Below are 23747 nucleotides of genomic sequence, written 5' to 3'. Positions count from 1 at the left end.
AATAATAATAATAATAATGTGACGCGGTGAATAATTTCGGGTTTTGGCGACTAGACGGTTGCGCGCGCACATGCACGCACACAACAAGGATCCGCCGCCGCCGACGACGACGCCGCCGCCGCCGCCGCCCCTTGTCTGGTCTCGACGTCTGCCAACGTCGCCGCCGCCGCTGCCGCTACCGTTCCGCCAGGCCCATCGTCGCGCACACTGGGAACGAGGTATGAGTGTGTGTGCGTCTGTGTGCTAGCACCGCTCCACTCCTCCCCCCGCGCCACACGTTCTATCGCAACACTGTGTGTTCTTCCCACTCTGTTTTCCGATGCGTGTGCGTCGCCGCCGCCGTCTGCGTGCCCGACCGCCGCCGCCGATCGGGGGCCAGCAGCGCTATTACGTTCGACTCGGTCACGGCACCTCCACCTCCACCGCTGCCGCCGACGCCAACACCGCCGCCGACACCACTACCACCGCCACCGTCACCATCGTCGCCGCCACCCGCCGCCCAGCGCTACTACTACTACTACTACTACTACTACTACTACTACTACAACTACTACGCTACTACTGCCGCCGCAGTCGCACACAGTCATTCGTGTAGTGTACGCGCGCCTGTCAGCGAGTGTGTTCGCTTTGTTGTTCTCGTCCGCGACGTGTTTTTTGTTTTTTGTTTTATCATAACCATATATATATATATATAAATATAAATACTGTATGATGTATAATATATTATTTTACAATAATTTATTGAAATAAAATCGTAACATTTTTTTTTCGTGTTAGTCCGACTGTTTAACGCGCGTGTACCGTGTGTTCCGAGTGTGCGTATTCCGTCTGTTATCGTTTTGTGTGCTCGTTCGTTCTTCTCATACCAAAGGTATTACAATTAAAATTATAAAGTTTGCTTTTTGCACGCGCCATGATACGCGTTTAACCTCAACATTCTATTTTATACATATTTTTCGAATTATTTTTTTTACATTAAATACGTTTAATCGTTTTGGACTCGAGCCGGTATTTGATCCATTTCCGCGAGTGTTTCCGTAGCATGCGCGATTTTCACAGAGCTTCTAACGACCCATACCGGTGTGTTGATGGTGTTGTCGTCGACGTGGTCCCGCCGCGACACATGCCGTCGTCGACACGGCCACTGCGGCCACCGGTGATTGTTGTCGCGCGATCGTCCGCGCACTGCGGTCATGACGTGTCCGCATTCGCCGCGGCGATATGAGTGCCGTCGTCGCAGTCAAGCAGTGACAGGAGCATCACCGAAATCGGTAGCACCAGTAGTAGTAGTAGTAGGAGTAGCAGTAGCAGTAGAAGTAGCAGCAATAGCAAGGGCAGTAGTGCTGTGAACAGACGACCGTGCGTAAAAAACGAGCACTTGATTGTGTGGGCGCGAAGGAGACGACGACGACGACGACGACGACGACGACAACGACTTCTGACGGACCACTCGACCCGCACGGTCGAGATGGAAGACGACCACCAGAACGACCAGCAGGTGAACAACCCGCACATAAACAAAGTGCTCAAAACCTACCAGATGAGTGCGCCCAGGAGCCTGCAGGGACCGAACTCGGTGCTGGACGAACCGTCGGGCGCTGCGGTGGCCGTGTGCTCGCCCAAGGCGCCAATGCCCACCGCGACCGGCGGCGACTCTGAGTCCACCGGTGGTCGGAAAACGCCGGCACCGGCGCCACCACCACCACCACCCTTGCACCCGGTGCTCTACGTGCCTGACCAGTCGGGATGCGAGCTGTTTGAGACGGAGTTGGAATGGGAGAAGATCGCGTGCTTCATGGTGGGCGGTGAGATGCGGTTGTGCCTGCCACAGATCCTTAATACGGTGCTCCGGGACTTCACACTCACCCAGATCAACCAGGTGTGCGACGAGCTGCGCATCTACTGTTCTCGGTGTACGCCCGAACAGCTGGACATGCTCAAGCACTGCCAGATACTGCCGGTAACGGCGCCGTCTTGCGGGCTGATGACGAAGACGAATGCCGAGCGACTGTGTTTCGCACTGCTTCACCGGATCCCGCCACCCGCGGCCCCGGTGCCCGACGACGTGGTCACTTTCTCGTTCGAAGTGTTCCACGATGTGTTCGGTAAGACCCGGGGCGTGTGTATGCCGGAACTGTACACAGAGAAGTTCTCGGCATGCATCCAGTGCGTCGAGTGCAAGGCGCTATTCGCGCCCCAACGGTTCGTCAACCACATACACCGGTTCACGGGCACGAATTCGTGCCACTGGGGCTACAAGCGCGAGAACTGGAAAGCGTACGTCAAGGTGTCGCACGGGCACCCGGACTACGCGCAAGTTGTCAACCTGTTCGAGACGTTCAAGGAGCAGATCGACGATTCGGCCACCGCGCACTTCTCCTCTCGAAAACGAAAACAGGTAAGACAATGATACTAACAACAACAGTTAATCTATCTTAAAGCAAGCAGTCATTATTATTATTATTAGTATCATTATTATCGCTATCGTGGTAAATGTTTTCGAAAATTAACGCTAAGTGCTATAATAGTCAGGTTAATAATATGCCAATACGAATATATATATACAGATGCATTCAAACTACTAAGCCATTTCCGCCTAGATAACGTTATCTGTGTAAACCCTATTCGCCGACTAGTTGTAAAGGGTAGACCCGATTTCGTACGATTAACATTTTTGGAAACAATATATTGTCGAATGACACGGGAATCCTAAAATACGGCACGATTGCATTATAAATTGGCTCCAACGTTGTCAAATTTATAATTAGGTATACAGTTTTCCAAATGCACGTTTAAAAATATGAAATAAAATTTTTTTTTTGCTTACTCAAAAAAATATAAATGATGGTTTTAAGGTTAAAAATTAACTTACGTTTATTTCAAACAATATTATAGTAATCATCAAAATTCCTGGTTAAAAAAATGGTTTTATATGGTTAGCTAGTTCACGTTGTACAGCATTTAAAAATGAACTTGTCAACAAATTATTTTTAATTTTCAAACTATTATTGTATATATTAATTACGGTTTGCTTGCATTTTAAGTCTGATAGATCTATTGAGATTGTATTTTTTTTTGTCATTTTTTCGACTTTGATTTTCGTTAATTTGGATATTGGTGATGTTAGTATACTACTACTATATTACTACTAAGCGTAGGCGTACACCGATCACAAATTTATCAGTATAATGTGGTCGAGCCAAACGCGATCTATAATTTTTCTGTGCCGTGTGTTATCGGGCTGGCCACTACATCAGCAGGTACGTTATCAAGGAACATTGCGATCTCAGACTCAATCATTAGTCATTGGCCTTTGCCCATTGGTGCCGTTGAGTGTTTCGCACGCTACTCTACGTAATATTATAGTTACTAATTTCTCGGTCGTCTACGTACAACGTCATGTCGCATATTATTATTGTAATTTATTTATTGTTGCAACAAGAACGCATTCTGCGGTGCTTCATCTGCGCCCATCGTCTGGTCAAAAACGAGTAGGCACTTGCAAGTACAACTTATTTAATGCGTGATTCGTGGCCGAGTGAGATCCACGTACGGGACGTATGTCGGACACAACGGCGGTTGTGCTCAAGCTCGTCTGACTTTCCATCGCAGAATGTTATTCAGAGTTATCCATTTGTATTTTTGCGGTCGGTCGATTGCTCCGCGACTGGACTATCTCGGATAATACGCACCTACCGTTATCATCGGGGTCCTGGGATATACTATACAAAAAAATCGAAAGAATAATATCAACTTGTCCAGAACGACAACAGCAACAACAATAATACAGACGACGGGCTAAATCGCCGTCAACAGACCGCTCCGGAACAGACCCGTACTTCCGTCGGTCGTCGGCGTTTTTTCGCACGACCTCGCGCGTATTATATTCATATCGTATACCTCTGTCAGTCTGTTGTATCTCTGTTGGTATACCTATACGAGTCGTTGAGCCTATAAAATCGCGATTTTAAATCGGACAGCCACGTACGTTGAACTCGCGCCCGACAGATTTACAGAAACCAACACAAATGTCCACAATCAACACAATTTAATATTATGCGCATGGAGGTGCACGACGATAATAATAATAATAATAATAATAATATATTAATAACATGATAATGGCAATAACGTTATGCACGCGCGCGCCAGTCGAATCGTCCAGACGTGTGTGTGTGTTTTTATAACATCACGTGGAGTGAGAGAGATAGAGTGACGACGACGAGGTCAAATTATATTATTATTATTGTGGCGCGCGCGCATGTGTGTGTGGCGGCTGCGTTGACGTTAGGCTGTTCGTCGTTAGGTGGATGCGTCGGCGGCGGCAATGGTGTGCTGCACACACTCACAAACACACACACACACACACACACACACACACACACACACACACACGCACACACACACACGCACACACACACGGTCGTCGTCAGGGCAGCGGCGCGCAATAACAAACCGTACGAACGAAAAACAAAATCAAATCGTGCGCTCGCGCGTATGTGTGTCGCGAACAAGACGATATTCGTATGCACTCTGGTGTGTGTATGTGTGTGCGTGTTCGACGAGTGCCGCATATATATATATATATATATATGTATATATTTATATATATTATAGCCAAGGACACGACGACGACGCTGCTCGTTCTCGAAGCTCTAAACCACACTCACGTCCGACTCGCCCACCCACCCACCCATCTACACGCGATCGGTCGACGAAACGAACGTAATATTATTACATATTATTATTATTATTATTATTATTATAAAATGCATCCTACATTTGCTACGTGCAATAATGGCGCGCGCGCCATCCGTCTCCGACTGCGACTTTCGTTATCGTCGAAAAATATCGGTTTGTGTGTGTGCAACGTGTCCCCCGCCCACCCGTTCGTGTCTTTTATCTTCCCGGCTCGCGTGGTCGCGTACTACGACGACAACGAGACTATTTGATATTTTATTGTCGTCGCGTTATTGACCGCCGCTGCCGCTTCACACAGGTGGTTTGTCGGGTTCGATTTTTCGAATTATTGCCTATTTGTATTTTATTTTATTTATTATTATTTATTATGTATACAACGCTGACCGAATGCGACTTGTGAACTTGAGTTTGCCACCAACTAGGGAGGGTAACCGATATTATTGTGTTTTTGATCGGCTGCGAGACTGCCAGAGGAACTGGTCTGTTATTTCATCGCGGCAGCGGTGTGACGTCGGCGTTAGTTGATGGCGATGAGAAAACGTTTTCTATAATAATACCTACGCACAATAATATTATAATGACCGACCGGCCGAACGCGTTATCCGTTTCTCTCGATTATTTTTTTTTTCCAACAGAATTCCGCAGTAAATGTTTTTTTTTTAAATTTAATTTATTGTTCCAACATACCAAATGTTTTTACAAAGTTATACATTGTACAATACCTACTATTATACATATGTGTACATGGGTAAACAAAGAAACCTTCGTGTTACTGTCTGGTTGGTCCTCTAAGATGATGTCCTGTGGTAGGCGTGGATTCAGTCTAGGTTATGTTTTTGTAAAGAGGAGCTCTATCAGTTATCAGTTTTATTGAGGATATTGTTGAAGTTTTCGTATGTTACAATCCATTTTTACAAGTAGGGTCGATGTGCAGTTGTTCGTTACACATGATCGAAGGTACTTTGAGTGCTGTTCTTGAAAATTTGATCTGAGTTAGCAATTTTCAATTTTTGTTGGCATAGCGGCAGCTTGTACTGCGCATGTATATAAGTTAGTAGTGGTCTTATAAAAGTGTACATAGCAGCGGAGAACATTACATCTGTAGGTCCAGGTGTGGTTTAGTAGGGGGTAACTATAGGATTTTCATCCTATGTCTCCTTGGTTTAGTTTTTTATTCATGTAGATTTTCCAATTTACTTTTTCGTCGAGATGTATCTCTAGTATTTTACTTAGTCATCCTTGCTGTTCCAGTGGATCTCTTGGTTGTTGATTTGAACGAAAGTTGAGTTAACGAATTTTGTCAAGATAAATACTTTGGCTCTACTTTTGATGTGATTTAGGTTTAACAGTAAATGATTTAACTTGCCGACGTACGAACAACTATAAACCTAGTTATCAATACGAAATAAATTAAAGTACATAATAATTGTTAAATGTAGGTATTCATATCTATTAATATAAAATATGCACTGTAGTATAATATTATTATCATCGTTGTTGCCGTCGAGGGCCTGAGTTGTTGTAGTAGTTGTGCCTTTATTATCCCGCCGCCGCCGCCGCAACTAGTTTTTACTGTAAATCGGAAACTATAAAAACGTTTATCGTCTCATTCATAAAAATCTGACATTATTACCGCAGTATGTAGGTATATTATAATTTATATAATGTAATACGTACGCGATTATATGCACGCGTGTATGTGAAGAATACAATATAATGACGATTTATACAACGGCGGTGCGTACAACAGGTTGGATCGGATGAAAATATTTAGATGCGTAGACCGCACCGTTGTGGTTGGTCGCATGCCGTGCGTGTTTTCTTTTGGAAAGAACATGGTTTCCGCAAAAACGAAAAGAGATTATAGCAAGACGACGATCGCGTGTATGGATCGTCGTCATCGTCGGCGAGTATAAATGGAAGATAATAACTATTAAACCACCCGTTTTGGTGCACCGTTGATATAGGGACGATTAACGAGTTGTAAAATATCGGTTTTCGCCGCCAGTCAGGAGGTAACGTGAACGCGTGCATTCGCACGGTGTCGCTACCGCTGACATTTAAGTAGCATTAGTGGTCACTGGTCGGTCATTATGGCACGAATGATTTTATAACGTTATTATTATAATAAAATAAATTACGTTTGGCGGCTAGACCTGTAGCATCCTACGCTCGCGCTAGACGGCTCTTGAATTATATAATTTAGGGATTAAATCACCTATTGTACAAAAAAAAAAAACTCTAAAAACGGAAAACGTCAATAAAAATGATATCAAAATAAATGAATATCATTTGTATAAAAAATGTATCTGCTTATTCATTGTTTTGATTGGCATTTAATTTGTGATCAAGATACCTTATGAAACCATAATTAAATTTAATCCTCAAGAAAATATTTGTTTTTGTTGTCGGAGAAGAAATTCGTAAATCTGGTGGCTGGGGAAACTCGGCGACGGTGCAATGTTGTTACGGTACGACGCATTCACACCCGACTGTCCCGACTAGAATAGGTAGGGAGGTACGTGAAAACGTCCGGTATAGATCCCCACGCTCAAAATATCTCCTTGTGACGGAAAACGATGGTCGGTGAAGAAATCATATCCGGGACGGTCGAGGGTGTCGGAGTCTAGGATACATTTTTTCCAACATGTTTTTTATATCTGGAGTTGTTTTTTATTTTCCGTTGTTTACGGTTTCTATATTATTCAGTATTATTGTTATTGTTTCCGTCGCCGGGCAAGGTTGTGACAGGTTGATTGTATGGGCCATTGTTATTGCGTGCGGCTGTGGCGACGGCAACGGGTCGTCGTAGTGTGTTGCGTTTTCATTTTGTTGTTGTTTGTGTTGTTGTTTTAGTTGTGTTGTTGCTGTTGTCGTTGCTGCGTTTTTGCGACGAACCGAATGAAAAACGCGTCGAAAACAAAGAGAACCGGCATGGTTTAACCCTGCGCCGCGCCGTCGCCGACGACTTCGAGTGCCTTCGCCCGGGCCGCGTTGCGGCGGCGGCGTACAATGGAAACAGGAATCGCAGTAAAAATAATAATATAATAGGGAGTGAGTGAGTCAGGATAACGATGACGGCAAGAGATGAAACGGCGAGTGAGAGAGACGTGGCCGCGTAGAGACGTGTGTGCGTGTGTGGCGATGGCAGGGGGTGAAGAACAGGTCTAACGAGCTCAGGTGAATGGCCAGTGGGAAAAATTACGGAAAAAATATCCTTTTTAGGAACGTACGTCTAACGATCGTATTACTTTAATATCTATATAAAATATACGTTCTGTGTGTACCTACTTCTATACTCGCATATATATTCGTCTTTTGGTGCTTTATATTATGCAAATACGTTGTCGTTTGTTTGCGATTTCGGAGGTCTTTTCTGTAAACGTTGTCGATCTCCCACTGCAGATCTGGGTCCGCGAACCGACCTCGACCGGAGATATGATTGAAGAATAAACTCAGTACCCACGTGTATCGGGTTACCGCGCACATTTTCCCTGTGCACCCCGTCGATATAACATTGTACCACTTGTATCAGCATTTATACAATTTTGGTAGACGGTGGCCAGGATAGGCGTTTTTCTATATTACTATTGTTACTATAATAAATGACAATGAAAGTACAATATTATTATCAAGACGATTATTCCTGTTTTTTTTAACGTATCACCTGCAATTAATATATTTTTCTCGATAGAACCCTGTGGCCTGTTCTCGTCCGCCCTGAAGGTTTTTTTCAGTGACAGGCACTTATATGATATATTATGTAGAATCTACCTAAGTGTATAGGAATTCTCGGAACGCGAATTCTCTAACGTCTACCCTAAGTTAGGGTCGAACATATTCGCATAATATGATAAACCTATCCGGACATCTAATGTGTATGTACATAAGTATATTATATTTTACAACCACGCTCGGCGGTTACTTCCGTCCGTTCACCATTTTTGTGGTCGACATAACATTGGGTATAATATGTACGCATAGCGTGCCGCATTTATGGATCACCCCGAAAATCCTGGAGCTTATATCGATTAGGTAGGTACATTTCGTTTTATTTTCCCGGTGTTTTCGAATGTCCGCTGACTCGTATATATGTTCTAAAAATACAAGCTGTAGTTATATATTATGTAACAGCCGAACGTTTTCCCAAGTCTGTGTACATAGTATGTAAGTTTTCCCACGCACAAACAGAATACCGAATTTCCCTCGCGAAAACCCCTCAAACGAGTCTGTTATGGACGTACGTATAATATAACATACATGCGTATACACACCCATATCCTTGGTGGTGCATGTATGTCGTAATCAAAACGATACAGAGGCGACCCAACCCAAAATAAGCGGACAGCCAGGGGTGTCATAGCTACCTCTGAGCCCACCGATGAAAGGTCGCCGGCATAGAATTGTATCAAATGGTCGCCTAATATACATTGTTCTTGTACAAACATCAGTCATTAACTATTTTTATACTGTTATGTAATATAAAAACCTACTGAAACCAAACTATCTAATTATTATACATAAAATATTTCTTATAATTTAACTATACCTAGGTACTTATGCTAATTTTAGTTTGTTATAATTTTTAATTTATATCATTTCATATTAGTATTTAGTACAGTGCCTGCATTGGTGATTGGCGGATGTATTTATATTTTGATATTGTATTGTTAACGTTTTACAAATTCAATGATCGTATAATATAGTAATTAAAACGGTATGTCTAAGTATTCCATTACACTAACGAATACGAATAACACTAAATATATGGTTTGATTTATCAGTGGAGGCTCACAAATCACAACCGAATATCGGTCTCTTGTGGACTTAATCCAGGCTGGGTAGTAGCTATGCCGATTTCCACCGAGAACGTATGTATTTTAAAAAATACTCTGTTGATTGTATTTTTATAATATCTAAACATTGATAATTGGATATGCATAATTTTTTTGTTTTACAATCGGAATCCTGCTCGCATAATGGCGAACAACCGGTTATGGTTATCGCCCGTGCAGAAATAATAAAAATACTCTCGAGGTATACGTTTTCATCATCTTCCCCTGTCGTGTGCCTCGTTGTTTGAATAAAAAAAGAAGAAGACAAAAAAAACCTAATCGAAATTAATAAGTAATGTTAGAACGCGGTCGCGTGTATGTTTTACATAAACTCTAGGGATCTCCGGGTAATCGCGTAGTGTGACGGAAGCAGAAATGGCTGTTGCAAAGCAAAAATTAAAATAATAATATATTCGCCCGGCTTACACGACGACGAAAAGTGCGGTGTACAATATAATATAATCTGTGCTCGCGTTCTGGTTCTCGCGCGCCAATACGAGGACGGAGGTGAGCGCGCGCGGCCAAAGAGCAGCGGCCAGCGCGATCCGCACCGGCAGAAATAGCCGCGATCCAAAATTAGACGCGCTCGGACTGAGCCTGTGTTGCCCACCGCCGTGTCCCGCACCTGCCAGAAAATTAAACGGATAAACGCTAGGAAAAATAAAACCGTTTTCTCGTGTGTGCCGTTTACAACATTATTACGATGTGCGTACGATACATATTATTTGTGACGCGTCTTCTTCGTGGAGCAGACTTTCGCTTTTCCGAGGACCCGGGACCGCGGCGATGTCGTCGGCGCACCCTATTATAATAGCACTCGCGTCGCGATGACCAGTGACTCCGCAACGCCCGCAGTGTATGATCGTTCTTTTCGTGTTATGATTGTGATTGTAATATGTATATCGATATGATATGCGTATAAGTGTACACCTCGACCTCCCGACGGCTAAATCGTCACCAATTAACGCGCACGCACGCATCAATTGTTGTGTAACACGAGACGCGGCGGCGGCGGCGGCGGCGGAGTGTTTTTACACGTTTTTTCGACACACGGTACATCTACGATAACCTACCGCGTGGTGGCTAACGATGTGATATTTTCGTCCCACGCACACCTCCGCCGCCGCCGCCACCGCTCCGGGATCCACGGGAGACCGTTTGAAATATTATTTTTACGCGCACACGATTCGCCGCTGTCTCGTCGCGCGCGTGTCTACGCGGACGGATCCGACGTCATACAACAATTATAATGATAATCGTAATAATATCAAGCACGTTAACATGCTATTATTTTTATTATATTATTATTTCGCTGGCACTAATTATTTAGCATTACAAATTACAGTCTTCGCCGGGGATTTTAAACGTACCTACATAATGGAACGTACGGTCTTTTATAATATGTATATCTAGAGTTGAGTAAGAAAAATTCCTGTAAAAACACAAAAAATGCCCTAAACATTAAAATACTATATTTCCAACAGGTTAGGACAAAACTTTATTTGATTAAAGAATGTTTACTGAGCTGCACTATTTCAAAATATTTTTGCTACGAGGACTTCTAATCTGAAAAAAAATATTCTCATTTCATTTTCCGTCTCCACGTCTTGTGATTTCGATTTGTAAGTCGTTTAGATTCATTTCAAAAATAACGGCGAATAATATTGAATTAGGTAGTTAAAGTTACTTTAATGTTATTTTTTTAGGGTAAAGCCCTTTTATCATCTAAAAAATGAAAATAATAACCTTAAAATAAAAATTTTTAAAAAAATGCAAAATATAAACTTTTTATTCCGTAAAAGTACATGAAAATAAAACCTTTATGTTATAAAACTAGCCAGCTTTGGAAATCAATGCAAATTAAATTGAATGTTACGTTGTAAATAATTCATGTTCCCGGACAAGACACACACGCATAACAGCCATAATCATAACGTTATTGATTCATATTACTTTTCCGAAAAAAATACACCGTCACCGCCTATAAACATTATTTTGAACTTACATAATTTATTCACGAAAGTAAAGGCAGATCCATTAATGGAAATAAAACATTATTATGTATTTCGTTACACATTATGCTGTCATTTGGAACGCGAAATTATTTTACACATTACGCGACGACTGGTGGTCTCTGGCAATCACGCTACAGCAGTCCGGAGTATGCAGAGGTAGGGGAAGGCGCGCGAGAGAGCTGAAAAAAGTTGATAAACAATTGTCGGCACTGTCGGCGGCCGAGGATAGTCCTAGAGGTATTGTGCAACTATCGTCTCTCGGTGTAAAATGAAAAACGCCGACGATTGAGAGAACCGGTTGTTGACCCGTCGTCGCGCCAACGCCAGCTGACCTTCTCCGCACGCACGAATGCACGCACGCACATGCGTTGCCAGACCGAACTCACGCCGCCGTCAGTCGTCCGCGCGCAGCGCTCGCTCTGCTGCTGTCGCGTCGCGGTTTGTTCGCGCCAATGCCGCCGCCGCCGCCGCCGCCATTGCAACACGTTCACAAGCTTCCCGCCTGGCCGTCCTCCCTACCATCCTACCGCCACAGGTCTACTATTGCTGCAGCCTGTCGACGCCGTTATCAACAAAAAAAAAAAACACAACAACGCCAATACCAATATTATTATTATTATTTATCATCATTATTATTACCTCTACCTCTCACTCAATGCAAGTGTGTCCGTCTGTCAGTCTCACTCTCTCTCTGTCTTTCCGACTCTTCTTCTCTCTCTCACACCCGTCGAACGTGCTTTTTTCCGACGGTGGTGGATCGATAACGGATAAAGTATATATAATAATAATAATATAATATCCATATGGGTTAGGCGAGTATTATTATTGTTTTATATTGTATGTTTTATGTAAACGTTGTACAATGCTCTTTCGGCGATTTCAATTTCATGTTGCGTGCCACACACGACCATTATTGTTTACTCTGCATGACAACAATGCGTGTGTTGAATGGTTGGAGTTGATCTACGAGTTTTGACGTCGTTTTAAATGTTTTTTTTGTATGATGTCTCACTATTTCCCTGATGTTTATAATATGCATTGATTAGTGTACGTATGTTAACGTGCAAGTGTGTCTGACAGCGAAGGTGCTAAACGCTCATTGTGACGTGCATAATTGTGGTGGATTTCGTGGTGATTTTACTACTGCGTGTAACGAAACCCCAACGCTGAGGTTCGACACCAGCTAGAGACTATAAAATTATTGTGAAAATTATAGTGTAGATATTTAACCGATCTGCGAAGTAATGTTACACCGCGGTCGAACGTTATTGGCCAGCCGACGACCGTCCTGAGTTTGGCGCGATCAAACACGCGGCACTCGGCGATACTACTGTACAGTGGTTCGCAAAAAAATACTCCGAGGTCGTTCTATCAGTTGTGCGTTCGGTAGACGATGCATCGAGTATTAATGCACAACGATAAACGTCACTGCAGTGCTGTTAGTGGTAATTTCTTATTTTTGATATAAAACCGAGTTTCTCATTCTAGTTCACTGTCTTGCTACATGTAGTACAGAAGTAACTGTGTTATCATTATACGACGGGTGACATAACGTCCTGATCGTCCCATTCGACTTGTATAATAATTTGTCTCATAGACCAAATGCGTTCTGTATACTCAAACCGTTATTATTGTTGTTATTACAGTTCTTATTATTGCAATGTGTGTTATGTATGGTCTACGGTCTCCTCTCTCCAGAATGCGGTTTTCGGTTTGCTATCGTTTTATTTTGTCGGATTTGATCCATTTTATAGTTTCTCGTCTGCAGCACACACGCTGAAACCTTGATTACGTTATTGTTTTGTTGTTTGGACGTACGATCGGTATTTATTTTTGTATACATATATGATCCTCGTGATATATTTCAATTGCGTTTAATGTTTAAATTACATTTCGTTCTCGTTGCACAAATTTGTCTGTCACGCGGATTCGGAACAAGACGTTCCTCTACAGTTATATACGTATTACGTATGTATTTATATATACATACATTATACATATAAATGTAAATCATTACTATGGTTGTCCCGAATCCCGGATAATATGTCACCGAATTCCTTTACTTCCTCTCTTAGTTCTTTTATGTATCTTCTCGTTGTGTAAAATGCTGCCGAGAAAGACTATGTTGGATGTCTTCGCATTAGAACATTCATCATAATGTAAACGATTAGAATAAACGACTTTAAACTTGTATCTCTCTGTTTTAATTAGAAGTCTATTGATATAATATAAAAATATATTTACACGCCGTTTGGCCTCGGATTTGTGGATTTGTTTTCTTAACTTTAAGTGCGAAGTTTCCTCTCGCAGTGTGTGATAATAATCCGTTTGAGCTATTTCTTATAGGATGTGCGTCGTCGTCACCATTGAAAAACGAAAAACATAAATTACAACACTAAACTGACGATAAACGCTCTCTTCCATAATACATATCCTTAATATATATTATTATTTACATCCGTCGTCCAGGCGTCCTCCGCGCCGACCTCGTCGTATTTCAACAATTTTTTTCGCACTCCAGTATATTTATTGATCAAAGTGGATCGTATATAATATTATAGTCCACGTGAACAACTATGTGTGACCCTCGAAGGTCTCGTCCAGTGGGTTACTATACATTGTTACAGCCGCTAACGACGAACCCACGCTAACTATATTATACCAACGCAGTGTACAGCGTACACGTGCCAGACAATAACGGCAGCTACTGCAGCTTTGATGGCGTCGTTGTGTTGTGCTATTTGACCTTGTGTGAGAGTATATAATATGTACGAAGTGTATGGTGTGTGTGTGTATGTGAAACGTAATGCAGTTGTTACTGCACTGGATGCAAGCGAAACCTTTCAAGGATGACTGCAGTTTTTTTCTCTTCTTCGTGTAGCAACCGTAAAATTAAGAAACAATAATGCTTTTATAATGACGCCATCATCGGCCGCCGCGTCGTTCGGTGCATTAAATTTCTATCCAACGGGTAAGATTGATTTTTCAGTTATTATCCCAAACTATAAAACAAAGTTATGAACTCTGGCGTTGCGTTAAAAAAATCAAATAAATAAATCCATTTAATAAATGGTGGAGCTTCCGTCTACTATAATAAGGATGACAATTTTTCATTTATTTTCGCATTTTACGAGAGGGAGTGAAGAGCGCGAGCACTGACGTAATGCATTTTTTATTTTCTCCCGCTTCGCTTTATCATGAGATTATAACCATTAACCACTATATGCTGTAACTGGTATACCGTCGTATAGTTCGTCTGTGAAAATGGAATTGGTTTGAAATGGATTTTTTTTAATATAAACTATATTAAACTTAGTTTAACATTTTGAAGAAAATAATTTAGTTTTATTATATAATATTATATGTATAATACTTTGGGTTATTAGTATAAGAAATGACATTAAAGAAGAACGGCGGCGCTCTCTACAAATATCTGTTTAAAGGTGATTATTTTTTGAGAATAAAATTTAGAGAGTCAAAAATACTTCAAGGACTATATGTTCTATATGGCCGCTGCAGTATTGTAATTTTCGGGTCCGTGCCAGAACTTTTAAAAATTTATATATACTGTTCTGGGAGACCGTAGGCTTGTAGAAAGGCCTCAACAATTTTCTCGTATTATAAGCAAAATAAAAATAAAATTTTTTCACTAGTTTGTGTGCAGAAATGTAGCAACACGAGATCAAATATTGATGATATACTAATGTTTACATTATTACAGTGTGACTACTGTAACATCTAATGTTCTGATTTTTAATAAACGTATGTTATATTTTTAATCAATACGGAGAAACTGTGTTGAAAAAACATTATATTACACTCTATATTGATTAAACTCTCGTAATTAATAATATTGTATGTGCTTACATTATCACTCACCACGTGTAAGGAGATTAGTGAAATCAATAATAATAATATTACAACCTGGCGGGTCTATGGCCGCGTTGGAAGAGAGCGGTGGGCCATCCGATAACAGACCAGATGTAAGGTACAGGTAGGTGCACCTAGTACTTGTAATGCAGTGGCGGCGACGACGGTATGCCATAATAAGTTATAACTTATAATATAATGTTACAGCGGCTACCGTGTAGTACGTGCGTTAATTGTTCAATTAATTATTATGTCGAGTAGATAAACAAGAAGCCGGTTATATTTTGTTCTCGGCAAATAATAATCGGTATACACTCAGCGAATGTTAGATCATGGCCTCTGACGTCGTAAACAATCAATCTTATCAATCCGATTGAGAAAAGAACTCGCAGTTTCCAAACGTGGTTTGGATGAGTGGTGACAGTACTTACCTATATTATTAAAATATTTTGTTATTCCTAATACCGTACTTAAGAATACACATATTACAAGTACATACGCACTATACACTTATGTGTATGTCGGACTTCATGCGAGCAACAGTCATAGTTTATTTTATTTGTTTATACTTTTCTTTGTGATTTCTCCAAAGTAAAATATATTGACAAACCACAAGCCCACTGTCGTTTAAACCAGATATATTTTTTTCTCGAGGCACGTTATCAACAGTCTATTTATTTATTTTATGTGGCATTTATTATTTACTTAAATTGCCGTCGTTGGGCCCAGCAACCAGCTCGACATAATATAATTAATGTAAATATAATTTAAACCTTCGGCAGTTGTTTAAATTATAAATTGATGACGTCGTTGTTCCTTGTTTTCTAAGACGTTGACCGAAAATGTTTTTAATGTTAATAATGTCTTATAATTTTTGTTGCAGGTAGAGAGATCTTGTAATATTATCTTTATACGCATATATACATATATATATATATATATAGGCACTCTCTAGTATAGGTCCTAATTACGTTCATTTTCCGTAACTATTTGTTTTTTACCGTTTGCCTAAAATATATTATGTTTGTGCCGAAACACTGCCGAATTCCGTTTTTGTTTCCCCCATTTATATATGTCGCGTTATTCGGCACTGTAGGATAGATTCGTTTGGTCACTGGCGACTTATACCAGAAAATTAATATCAATAAATTATATCGCAGTTACATGCTACTAGTATAAATTTTAATGCTACCTATGTATAATAATAATATGGATTATAGAACAACCCCTGGTAGTGTACCTACTCCACCCAGGTATTACTTATGGTTCTGATAATGAGAAATAAATATAATACAAATCTATAGGTAATCGAATTTTGTTAGAGCTTTGATGACCTAATATTGATTTGTAGTATGGCTGTTGATAAAGGTGTAGTCCCATTTCCAATAATCATAGTGAATTCCGAAGAACTTGAGAGCTTTATTTACTATATTGTATATTATTTGCGAGAGTTACTGCCGCTGATTATTTAATAAATGCTATTATAATATTATCGTGTTATTGAATAATGAATGGATAATCGCGCACGGGCGCTTTCACACTTTATAATATACGACCCGCCGCGGATCGGAGCTGATGAAAACCGGTGCGAAATAATGATTTATGGCGTGTGTATGTGCATTACCACCGGGAGGGGGTTAAACAGCGGTATAGCGACTGTGACATCTGTATTTGTTTCGTTATTTTTTTTTCGTCCGAGGGACGTCTGATCTTTCCCTTCTTATTCTTCCCCTTCGCCTTGTTCTGATGTTTTAGTCATTACCCCGGAGGCAAAATATGTAAACTGTGCGCTGACGGTGGCCCTTTGAATAGCATCTAGAGGTGTGCGTGTATATAAATAATAATTATAATATTGCATATACTATACAGTATACTCCTATATATGTTTATAATTTTTTTTTTTGATGCGTACAAGGTGTGGAAAACACGAGCGAAAGGAATCGAAAGAAAGGACGACCGCGACGATGAAATAGGGTTATGAATCGGAAAGAAAGAAAAATTGTTACATAAATTTATGATTATTTATATAATATACAGGAGCAATAACAAAAAAAACGTGTTTTTGGGGTTATTGTTGGGTAAACATTTCTTTATTGTTAACAAGTTTCCACACGGGGCAGCACCCGTGATATTATTATTATTCTCCACCGCCGTCGCGGCATTAATAGCAATTGATTTGCGTGGTGGAGAAAAACGGGGGCTTTTTATTTCGCCAACCGGCCAACCCCGTGCGACGGCGCCTCATGAATACGTAACGATTTTCCAGACAAAAAAAAACAAAATATTCCTTCTCGTATGCGGGTGTGTGTGTGTGTATAGTATTTCTAAAAATTGCCCTCTGACTCGACACTGTAGGAATGCAATTGGGAATTTATACAAAATGTGTGCGAGAGCGTGCAGCAGCGCGCTACAGCCGGGCAAAGTCGGGGCCACGCTAATAAAAAGAGGAATTCTCGATTTTATATTTATAGCCGTATTATGTGTGCGCGTGTGTTGTGCCCGAAGTCTGTATTTTATAATATATACTATTATGCTGTGCGCCAGCGTGCATTTCGTTTTTCGTCATGTTATTATATATTTTTAACGCTTTAAATTCAGTCCGTACGCCGACCACCGTCCACCGGATCTTTTGTAGCCTTAATTTAATAGATCACGGTCGTCGTCATATGCGTGCGTGCCCATATATTCGTGATTGAATGAGATTGCACATGCCTGTCGGAAACGGCGGGCGGACATGACGACTACGATGCGCGCCGAGTTCCCGAAACCTTTTTTTATAACAATGACAGACATTTTAAGTGCGGAAGCGTAATATCTTTGAAAAAAATCAGCGGATAAAAGTAAAATGGTTTGATTCTTAGGGATGTTTAAAACTATGAAGTATTAGATATGTGGAGTATTATATAGAGCATAAATGAATATTTTTAGAGAGTCACTTTAGTAATTTAGGAAAATTGTTGATGGAAGTTAACATTTATTGTTCATATTCATCCAAAGAAATCAAAAAATTAAATTAAAAAATAATGAATAACCTCATTTAATCCACTATATGAAAAAATTATTTAAATAATAAATGTCTTGACCGCGAGCCAGATAAAATTTGTCGAAGGGCTGCCACTAAATTGGTGATTTCTGATATAGTGCACCATAAATTCGAGGTGATTATTCGTATCGTTCTGGAATGACACTCCCAAAATGAAAACTGTGAGGCCTATAATAATATAATGTATCGTTTTTATGGACTCGTCGGCCACTGTATATAATAATATACATACGCATCGCGGCATCGGATTTCACGCACTGCAAAGCTCCAGTGCTCGCGGCGTGTGATTTTCTCACGGAAAACCGGCGAAATCTTGCTCTCGGTATTATTGGACTTATCCGGAAAGCAAACAACCGCGGCGCCGTGGACGTGCCGGTCACCGGTTTTATCCTCTCTATCCCTCAATCTATCTCTCTCTTTCTCTCTCTCTCTCTCTCTCTCTCTCTCTCTCTCTCTCTCTCTCTCTGTCAGATTTCGGGAGGGTCGGTAGCGCAGCAGAAAAGCGGTTGACAGCTGATGACGGACAGGCGGCCAGAGCAGGCGACGGTTACAAAGTGGGGGGGGGGGGCACGTCGTGCGGGCCCAGCAGGAGCGTATTCACGTACAGAAGCGCGAACACGAATCTACGTGTGTGTACACATTCATTGACTGTGTATAATATAATATATACCATATACATATTATTATAATTATGTATATGTACATTAATGTGTTCACCGTGCACACTACACACGGGTAACGAGCACATTATGATGCGTAAAAAAAATGAAACGATCAATAACGTGTTTATTTTCATAGTTCTCACACGGCGATGATGACTTTTTTCTTGCCGGAAACAAAAGCACCTCCCATCATCTTCGTTGCGATCTCAGAACAGCTACATTCTAACAGTATATACATACTATATAAAATCTTTATATATCTATCCACCTATATATATTGCACTGGCACTGAAGTACTTCACCCGACCACCCACAGACGTGTGAAAATGTCTCACTGATTTTTTACCACTATAACCAAACCCGCGCATTAAGAGGTATTTTGTGGAGCAAAATCATGAAGGTGGTTTATTTTTTATTTCGGGATTTAAGTTCATATACTTTTTGCAAAGACGTACTGAGTAGCTATATATTTTTTATCCATTTTAGGTATGCTGGTGGTTTTCCATTAAGAATGATAAATTTTAAATTTTTACTGACCTTATATTGTATTAACATTAGTATGCATACATTTTGGATACTGTAACTTATAATTTAGTAATTATTTAGTACTTATTTATAATATTTTATACAAAAGAATAATAATTAGGCTTCTGGAACTTATAAAATTATTTTTCTTGACTTTTTTTAGCAGTCAATAAATTTACATATAAATCCATATTATATACAATGTGTCACAAATATGAGACATTTTTAAATGTGTTAAATCGTTGTAGTTCATAATGCTCCCTTCAATATACCTACTTGTATGTATATTATTTCAATGCGTGGTGTTTTTTTTTATTAATAGTTTATACATTGATTTTGTTTTGGCTTTAGTCTCCTTGGTGCGTTTGACCCATTGATTATTTGGTTTTCGGAGGCATTCGACCATTTTAGCTTAGATACTTCTTCCTTGTCTTGTTCGCATAACTCCGAAATGTCAGAGTACGTGTGCGAATTTCCCTCAAATAATTTGAAATTATAATAACAGACAATCATATAATGTGTGACATTAATATTTTATATTTTTCTTGATGCCACAACGAAGTTGGAGTACATTTTCCATCAATGTTCTTTCCAACGACCGTCGTGTACTTGTCGGAACGTGTCGTGCAATGTCATCTCGAGCGAGTTTCTGAAACTTGTCTTTTTCCTTGCCTGACACTCGACAGACAGGCCCCGCGAGCATCGTTGGGCTTCCTTTTCTGTGCAGGCAGTTTGGTGGCGGCGAGTGGTGACGCTATTACATTTTCCGTCACTTTTTCTTATAATATTCCCTCCTGTCGTTTTATTCTTTCTTTATTTTTTCCTCTTTTTAATGACATAAGACTTGACTTCATGTTTGGACGCAAATATTTGACGGCGACAGTTGGCGAAATAAGGACTTACTTCTTTCCCCTCGTCGTCTGATACTTCGATGCAAATTCTTCTGTCAGGTACGCTGCTCGCTCTACTTTTTATACTTTTTTTACTTTAAGTAAATATCAAATGGCAAATATTTGACGAGTTACTGGAAAAAAATGCATTAATATTGTCAGTTTTATTTTTTTTCCGACGATACATCTCTGACATGTTGAAAACGATATTTACAATTTTTATAATTTGTCATGTATTTCTGTTTCATCGACATGTCAAATTAAAAATAAAAATTATGTTTATGATATACTAATATACTATATAATATTAGAGTATATTTTTGATTTAGAATATTAACGCTAAACATCTATCTTATTTTGAATATGCATTTTGGGTCAAATGCAGTTTGACATTTTTCTCTATTTCAGTTTTCTATCATACCTTCAAATTACTTACCTATATTATTTCTAAATCGGTTTAAAATATATTTAGTAATTCAACAATCGTCATAGATTTATGTTTTTGTATTTTGGACTATCAATCATCAGATACAATATGTTTCTCTTGTCACATTTCTATTACTTAATACAAGTCTGTATAGATTCGTATGCACACAAATTTATTTATTTTCGTGTTAACTGATGGAAATGTTGATTTTATACTTAATAATTAATAACCATCGTCCAACTTTCGTATGCTGGAAAGAAAACTGCTGGAAGGAACGAAGGTTATTAATAGTTGTATATCCATGTACTTATAGTTTGTATACTTACGGGGCTTGTTTTATTAGCCGGGCTCATTATTTTTCAGATAGCTTTTAACCCTGATTTACTGTACTGCAATACGTGGTGTTATCATATCTTTCATCGTGCGGTTAAAGATCCTATTAAGCATTGTTCCATAAATAAGTAAAGAGTGGCTAACCTAACTGATAAGTAATATTAATAAATTCGATTAATTTTTGTACAAAAAAAATCAAAATAGTTACTATACGTTATTCTGTCACATTATTATAGTTGGATTTTTTTCCAATTTTAAGTTATGTGTTCAACAATACTGCTCGAAGTTGTAATTATTATTCCATACATTTTCATATTATTTAGAGACCAAGTATACTATGCTAATTGCTCACTTCGATTGAGATTACGCTAAAATATTATATTTCAAGGGTTCTTTCTGTATATTTTCAAAAAATAATGCTGGTATTCTGTAGGATTTGTACCTTATATCTACATAAATACTTAATATACACAAGGACTATGTTCGTGTGTGTGTGTGTGTGTGTGTGTGTGTGTAAAACAAATTGCAAGCTCGACTGCCATTAACCCTGTATAAGTTATCGCATTAGTTATTATAATCAAACGATAAGAAAACGTCTTTCGTATTTTACATAGTGTACGTACACCATTCGAATTGTTTATTTATTTTGATATTTAGTCTAAAATATTACCAATGCTGTTTAGGATTTCAAACAATGCAGAAAATAGCATAAATCTCGTGTCCGTTCAATATTTTTATAGAAGACAATCTCTATTGTTACTACTCATATAATATTTTTCACATATTTTCTTCATTTTATCAACATTTTTTACAAAGCTAATAGTGTAGTAATCAATATTCGCAAAGGTCACCTTTTTCTATGTACAAGTATGTACAAGTATGATGTATTTATTATTTAAGTTTTTTTTTTTGATCGTGCACATTCGACAGTGTTGTCGAACTGTGTACCTGAAAGTCATTGAACTTTGAACTTGATTCTAAAATATCGGTCATAATTATTACTAAGCACGTATAACCTATACTATATAATAAGTAATAACTTTTTATCCATGTACCTACATGGCACAACATTGTTGTTCATATGTAAACAACTGCATGCATGTTTTTTTAGCCGCCAAAGTACACTAAACATTTTTTCACATCAGGGAACATTCTCTGATCGTATAACATCTTAGCTTGCGATTAATCGATCCGTTTATTACCTATCAATATGAATTATGATATTATATGTATATTATCATGTATGTGTTACGCGCTGTATAATAAATAATAATCGTTGACCGTTTAAAAACTCTAGTGATTATATATATACACGGAGGTTTACTATGGTATTTCGCGCAGCCTGTATATGATTTGTATGCATATATATATTGTCTCCAATCAGAGACCCATTTGATTGTTATTGGACGCGGAGAGACTATAAACAGCCATGTAATTGCCGGACACAATATATATAATTTGTTTCTTCTTTCGACCCGTCAATGCCATGCATGTATATTATATATTATAATATACATAATAATAAAATATATGCAACATTATTTTTACAAAAAAAAAAAACTGGTTATACGTGTACACTGTAAAGCTGAACGTCGCCGCGACATTGTAACAATTTTCTGTCTACTTTAGCTGACCGGTTTTTTAACATAAGTTTTTTTTGTAATATGCCATCAATTGTACCTTGTGTATATGTTCTTGGGGGAATTCGCGCCTCGTTCGGTCCTTTTGTTCGCGAACGATTATTATTATTTTCCGAGATGTGTGTGCGCGCGACCCTTGACCACGTCAAAATCTAACCGGACGTATTCGTGTATTTACATACACATAGACCTAACTAACCAAAATTGGCCAGTATGTTCACGCGAGAAGAAGCCACAAACAATAAATGTATAATATATATACATAATCATAAAAGGTACCCGTGGAGAGAAAGAGCGAGAATGAGTAAGAGAGAGAAAAAATGATGCAAAAACGTTTAAAAAACATATAATATACGGGAGTTCTTTTGTGCGTCGCATTGTTGGAATAAAAAAGCGGAGGGATTTTTGAATAACAACAACGAAAGGGGTAAAACGGCGGCGCGTCTTGTTGGTCAGTCACCGGCGGCGACGACGACAACGTCGTCTACGACACAGAAAATGGACCTCCCGCGGTGTCCGAGCTCAGCGCATTGTTCGTCGTCGGGCTTCTGCAGCCGTTTCCGACACACAGCATGAATCGTGGTTCGCCACTGTTTTTCCGGTCGATAGGTACATCATGACGTGCTCTATCACGGCGACCTCGAAAACCGTTCACCCTTTCCGTGCGGTCAATGTGCATATAATATAATATAATAAGATTTATACGATATAATATCACGCTAATATTATAAATATATATTTATGTTCACATGTACGGTTGTGGTTCGTATGAGTTAAAAGTCGTTAAAAGTCGAAGTAAAGAAGAT

At 39.5% G+C, this 23747-nt stretch overlaps 1 protein-coding gene across 1 annotated transcript in view; it reads left to right on the top strand.

The window, feature by feature from the left end:
- Nucleotides 1-561: 561 nt before the first annotated feature.
- LOC111040613 (ski oncogene) overlaps nt 562-23747 on the top strand; it is a 48245-nt gene continuing 25059 nt past the window's right edge. Inside the window, exon 1 of the mRNA XM_022324559.1 lies at nt 562-2398. Within this exon, the coding sequence (XP_022180251.1) occupies nt 1469-2398 (930 nt within the window). The 5' untranslated portion in view covers nt 562-1468. The remainder of the gene's footprint in view (nt 2399-23747) is intronic.

This window comes from Myzus persicae, unplaced genomic scaffold (genome assembly GCF_001856785.1).
Source record: "Myzus persicae strain clone G006 unplaced genomic scaffold, MPER_G0061.0, whole genome shotgun sequence".
Lineage (NCBI taxonomy): Eukaryota > Metazoa > Arthropoda > Insecta > Hemiptera > Aphididae > Myzus > Myzus persicae.
The sequence above is the reverse complement of the archived record's forward strand: the minus strand, read 5'-3'. Positions and strand labels throughout refer to the sequence as shown.